The sequence below is a fragment of the Ambystoma mexicanum genome, chromosome 9 (genome assembly GCF_040938575.1).
Source record: "Ambystoma mexicanum isolate Mex_15411 chromosome 9, UKY_AmexF1_1, whole genome shotgun sequence".
Lineage (NCBI taxonomy): Eukaryota > Metazoa > Chordata > Amphibia > Caudata > Ambystomatidae > Ambystoma > Ambystoma mexicanum.
The window spans coordinates 859,664,055-859,670,054 of record NC_090931.1 but is presented as its reverse complement, the minus strand read 5'-3'; the positions used below and the strand labels follow the sequence as shown (position 1 = coordinate 859,670,054).

Sequence of the window (6,000 nt, the reverse complement as noted above, 5' to 3'; positions counted from 1 at the left end):
CGCCACCAACATATCAAAATGTTGCCACTTCTCTCCCAGCACCTGATCCCGCCATCATGCAGAAATGGAAGGGGGTGCACGGCGGGCAATCAGAGCAAAGGCTCTACGAGGCCGCCCTGGGAGCACTGTGCGCGTGTAAGGCTTTGGGCCCTCCTGGTCGTCCCGCACCCCCTCAGAGGGTGGGTCCCAACGACCAACAGGGCGCTCTCTAGAATCTGACACCTGCAGCCAAACAGGTCAGGAGGCATTTCCAAGGTGTGTCCAGGCAGAGGGTTTTGGGCGTGGGAGGAAAGGGCTTGTACTGACGCCTGATTCGCATTTCTTTGCTCCTTGAAAGCTGTCAGGTTCCTTGAGAGTACACAGCTCGCGCCCAAGCTGCGCCTTCACTGAATCCGCGCACCCTTAGTCGCGCCTGACGTCGGACTTCTCCGCCGCATCCAACAAGCGCCCAGCAGCGCCTTAATCCAAAGGCTGCGAACTTGGAACCAAGGCGCTTTATGGCTGTTTGACAACCTAAAACAGTGCCAGGATGCTACTGAGGGCAGTGTGTCATAATTTCCGGGGCTTCACGGCAACCTTGTGTTTCTTCTTCGAAGCGTCTGCATTTTACCTCTGACAGAGGAAGGGGGACCTTTTCTGCGATTTGGGATTTCCGACTCATTTTTGACCCCTGCCACTCTCGCTATCGTACAGACACCCTGCCAGCCGGAGAAGATGGTCGCGTTTCTACATCAACTCAAAATCTTGCTGTGGAAAAACTGGCTCAGCGCCCTCAGGCAACCGGTATGATACTGATTTTATGTCACCTGCATGTGTAAAGCGCCTAACCCCAATAGCTGTGTCTTCGTAGCGCTGTGTACCATTGGCAGTACATTGCAGCACCTAACTAGCGTTCTGGTGTGTTGCATAGCCTACATGAAGGAGAGCAATCCCAACACAACGCTGTGCAGTGGGTTTAGAAGGTTTAGTATAATGCAGATGCTTTGTGTGAGTTTTGTATAGTGTTATGTGTAGATACATATCTAGGTAGTGCTGCTGGTTGTTTGACGGGGTTGAAATGCTTTTAACAATTGTTGTCCACCAAGTTAAGCGCCTAGATACCTCCAGGTCCAACGCTCTATATAAGCAAATAAACTAAACGAAGGCCTTAAGCAGGGGTGCGTTTGGCGCCCCTGCTCTTCAATTTATGCATCTCAGATATGGCCTCCGCGCTTGGCGAGGTCCGAAACGTTCCTCCTGTTTTGGGGTGCGATACAATATTGCTGGATTGCACCCAGATGGGGCTGCAGCGCTCTGTTAATGCCCGCTCCTCCTACGCATGGGCAAATCATGTAATCATTTATATTAACAAAAGTAAAATTGTCGCCATCAGGCAGAGCACAAGGAACACAAATCGTTCTGTGTGGAGATTGGATAAGGTACCCCCTTAAGTGGTTGAGAGCTATCTGTACCTAGAGGTGGGGGAGCCAGAGATTTCATGGGTCGGGCTGAGCCAGGGCCGAGCCTGGGGGTCAGGCCTGGCTCTAGAAGCCCACCGGTATCCAGGCAATGCATCGAATACATACATAGTAACGAATGCAAAAGCATCGAAACAAATGCATCGAAAAAATGATTTTTTTTTGTAGTTAAAGTTTTTTTTTTACTATAATGGGTTTTAAAGGGTTAAAGGGTAAAAGACAGGGGTTGGGGGACCCCGGTTTTGCATTCGATGCTTTTGTATTTGATGCAATCACTAGGAACCCGCCCCACGGTCCGAGCCGGGAAATGGCTGCATAAAACACTTTCTGCAAACTAATATTTTTGTAGGAACTCAGTGAAACTGACATCTTGATTTACATATAATTAACACAAGGTTTTCCATTATTGACCCCCTCTCAGCTAATCAGCGTGAGATTTGTGCACCACCTCCACCACAAATGCAGACCAGCCATGCTCGGACTGGCATATAGGGCAATAGGCCCATGGCAGAACCAAAAGCACAAAATGCTGGTATGGTCCAGTTTTTTGGTCAAAGTGGACCACTTTTCTTTGCCATTTGGGGCCAGTTTGATGAGTTAATTCACTCTGCGGCCAGTAGTTTTGACCAGTGTTGCTGAATAAATATTCTTTAAAATGCACAAATTGCATTGCACTTTATCAAAAAACTCTACATTGGTCACTATCCAAACAGTGTCACAAAAGGAATGAATAGTCATTTGCAACTGTGGGCCACTTTTTCATTGGTGCCCGAGGGAATTTTATGGCCCAGTTTGACCCTGTGAAGAGCTGGGGGCTCATATCAGCCGAACAACAGAACTGAGCCAGTGATGTTGTTGAAACTGTGTTTAAGCACTATGGGCCTCTTACAACAATTGCGGAATGGGTTAACGGGCGCCGCTAATGGTGACGGCGCCGTTAAACCCATTCCACAATATTACGAGGTTCCCTCGCGGGACCCAATGTGGACGTCTGGTTTTACGAGACGTCCAGAGCGGGTCCCGCGAGGGGACCAGGGAGCTAACAACGGGCCGGTCGTAATCGGCCCGTTGTTAGCTACTGTACCCATTCCCATTGAGCCCTATGGGGGCTCAAATGAAATTGGGGAAAGCGCCGGCCCTCCAAACTCAGAATGGCCCGGTAATTCCCCATTCAGGGAACCCGGACCCGAGTTTGGAGGCAGCCATGCCCTTACCTCCAAAGTCGTAATGAGGCCTATGACAGGTTCTTTAAAAGGTACTTGGTAGACCTTGCCTTCAGCTGATTGTCATGTGAATCTAATTGCATGACACTGAGCTGCGGGAGGCAAGGCGACCTTTTGCAGCCGCACCCCCTAAGCCGGCGCTGCTCTGCATGCTGGCAGTCAGGCCGGAATACAAACAGATGCCAGTGTGTCTTTTTTTTTGCTATGTAAGGGCGAGCAACCGGTGGGGCTCGTTGCCGGGCCCTGCTTTGGGCAGCCACTGGCCCGAGAGGGGGGTTCAGGCAGAGCCCTAGGTGGGGCTCCGGCCGGCTCAAGGCCCGCCGGGCTCGCCCTGCTCTATCTATATCTGACCGTTCCCGTCAAAAATCGCCCCACAGGCACATATTATGGTGATCTGATTACTCCGAAGGTACTCCAAACGTGGACGATCCTTACTAAATGTGTAAGCAGCAGAGGTGGTTGTAATGTCGAGGGCATGATCTCCGTTTATAGAACCAGCGTTGCCCCATGAATATTATATGGCACTATTGCCATTGTGGCGTGCAAAATGAAATGGGTGGACATTTCTGAGGGAAATATTGTGCGCTCCATTTTGGGAGTGCCATCCTCTGTCCCCATGGACGCACTACCGCTAGGCTAGGTCTGGTCTCTCTGGTCTAGCTTGCGCTCCAAATGTGTTATCGCGCTTCTATCTGCAGAATTGCGTCATCATTGTGTGCAGGGCCTTATCGCTGATCACTTCAAACAGGCTATGGCTAATGTTTACCTACAGGGTCTTGGGAATACTACTTTGAAATTTCTGAATGAAATAAACCTACACATTAGCGACCTGACTGATACTCCAGTTGCAATGGTAACATTGAAAATTAAAACTCGTGTGTGGGATGTGAACGTAAGCCTCAGTAGCCTTAGTCGTGCTCTATAACACTTGTGTATGAGCGTGATATAAATACATTGTCATATCAATATACAATTTAAAAAAAAATGCTTCTCTGAGTTTGCTGCTCAGGGCTTTACTCCCAAGGTACCTCGTTCTTATTTAGTGAAGCCCTGTTCGCATCAGTTAAAGATGTTCATTAGCCAGATGCGTTTTAACATTTTGCCCACAAAAGAGGTCTTAGGACGATGGTCAGGGACTCCTTGTGAGGAAAGACGCTGCCGATTCTGTGCACTTGAGGCTGCCACCCCTCGCCCTTTACTCGCATGCTGTCCTGAGGTGTTTGACTTCTATGTGAAAGGATACACTGCACTGGTTTCAAGCCTGGACAATATTGCAAGTGATCCATTCTGGAGCTGTATTTACTGTGCTGAGTCTGTATCTTTCACCCCTGCGGCTTTCTATGCATGGAGGCAGGTATTGCCCAAATTGGCTTAGTTTTAGTAATTCGGGGGAATATTTAACAAATCGACTGTAATGGAATGCATGTATGGAAATGGCATTTTGCTGTGATTTTATGATTGCCTGTTATTTACTATTGTCAGATGTAGGTATGGATTATTCTATTGTCATTTTGTACTATTCTATTGCTGATTGTCATTTATTTTTCACTGTGTTCTATGTGCATAAGGTTATATCATTAACCAAATGTACACACACAAAACATGAAATGATTTGTAAACCCCCCACCCCCCTGAGGAATAGGCGCTGTGGCCCCAGGGAAGCGAGTTGTGAGATGCGGGTAGTGTGCTTGCCACATTGAAAGTTATGAGCGTTACTTTCCGGGGTGCACCGGGAACCAAAAGTGTCAGTGGAAAAGTTTTTCAAAGTGGATCTACATTGCACAGTACGAGCAAGCCCAACCACTCCAAATAGGGTTCCAGGGAGATGAGTGGGACGTCTCGCGCAAGAAAATGTGGGAATACTTGGCCCAAATATTGCATTTTAAAGCCCATTTGCCCCATATAGGGAGTGATTGCATATAGCTGTTGTTGAGCTTGAGGAATAACACGAGCTTTAGAACAAATGATTGACTTCAAGGCGATGTGATTGAAAAGGAGAGGTGGAAGGAAGGTATGGGGTGAATGGGTAAGAGGAGCAGTAAACCAGGGCGCCTACACAAAGGAGGCCCAGGGTGCAGAGGCACACAGCGAATTCGACAGAGTCGCCCACAGGCCACTCCACCCCTGTCTGCTTGGCTCCACTTGTATCAGTGTATCTCGGTAGGTGCTGGAAAGCCACAGGGTCCTTCTGAAAAATGAGTTTGGCCGAATTATTTGTATATTTATTAAAGTGTAAAGCCCCACCTATGTAGTCAGCCCCTTAGAGTTGGGTGCAGCATAGCGTATCCAGCCGTAAAAACGCACACAGGAGGGTGTGTTCTGTGTGTCATCAGTGGATCTAGAAGTCCCGGGGGGACCCAGATCTTAAAATGCGCCCCCTTTAAAAAAAGAGTCCATCATAAACTAAGAACCCAGAAAATCATTTTACCGAAAATGTGCATACCAAACCATGCACGCCTCCCCAATCTTGCCCTGATTCTGAAACGGACTTGTTCCTCTAATCTGGGACTTGTGTGTTTTCTAGGCTGTGTGGTTGGCTGGAGGAGAAATAAGGGGAAATGCACTGCGGTCTAGATGCAGCCATTGCTATGGTGTTTAGAGACTGGCATTCCACGTAGGCCAAGTGAGTCTTCCATCCACTTGCAGGCGCTCCCATTTTGTTTAGGGCCTGTGGTACCCTCAATTTCAAATGCCCCAGAGTGACCGGGAAATCTGTGATCATGACCCAGGCCTGAGCTTTATTCTGACTTTTCCATATGACCAAATTGCATTCTATTGGCACCCCTCTGCTCACCCCTTGTCTGAGTTCCCTTTTCTATAAACATTAAGGGGCTGATTCAGGGAATCTTTGCCCGGTACAAAGTGAATTTACACTGCTGAAAAGTGACTTTGCACTGCCGACACAAACCCTGATTCATGGAACCGTGCAAAGCCCGGACTTGGCACAGTTCCACCAATCAGGGTTTGTGTCAGCAGTGCAAAGTCACTTTGAACCAGGCAAATATTCCACGAATCGGGCCCTAACAGTGCTTGGCATCAGGTCAGCCCCAGAATTAGGCACTTTTTAATCCTGGTGACATTGAAACATTGCTAAGGAAGTCAATGCACTGATTGCCCAGACAGAACTGTTTCCATTCTTGACCTACAGAAAGGTCATCAGTTGCTAAATTAACCAAATGTCTTTCAACAGGTGAGAAAAAAGGTACAAATAGCATACGGTTTACTACTCTGGTTCCAATAGAAGAAGCAGGGTTTCTGAAAGGGAGTGGGCCGGGGCCTGCCGGGGCTGGGCTACGACAGGCTCCGAAATTTCGTTTTGC

The 6,000-nt window shown here is 48.3% G+C and overlaps 1 protein-coding gene across 2 annotated transcripts in view; it reads left to right on the top strand.

The window, feature by feature from the left end:
• The first annotated feature begins 322 nt into the window (after positions 1-322).
• ABCA12 (ATP binding cassette subfamily A member 12) overlaps positions 323-6,000 on the top strand; it is a 700,854-nt gene continuing 695,176 nt past the window's right edge. Inside the window, exon 1 of one of the 2 annotated variants that reach the window (XM_069615934.1) lies at positions 323-783. In XM_069615934.1, coding sequence (XP_069472035.1) covers positions 715-783 — 69 coding nt within the window. In that variant the 5' untranslated portion in view covers positions 323-714. The remainder of the gene's footprint in view (positions 784-6,000) is intronic. The other variant, XM_069615933.1, reaches the window with a different exon arrangement.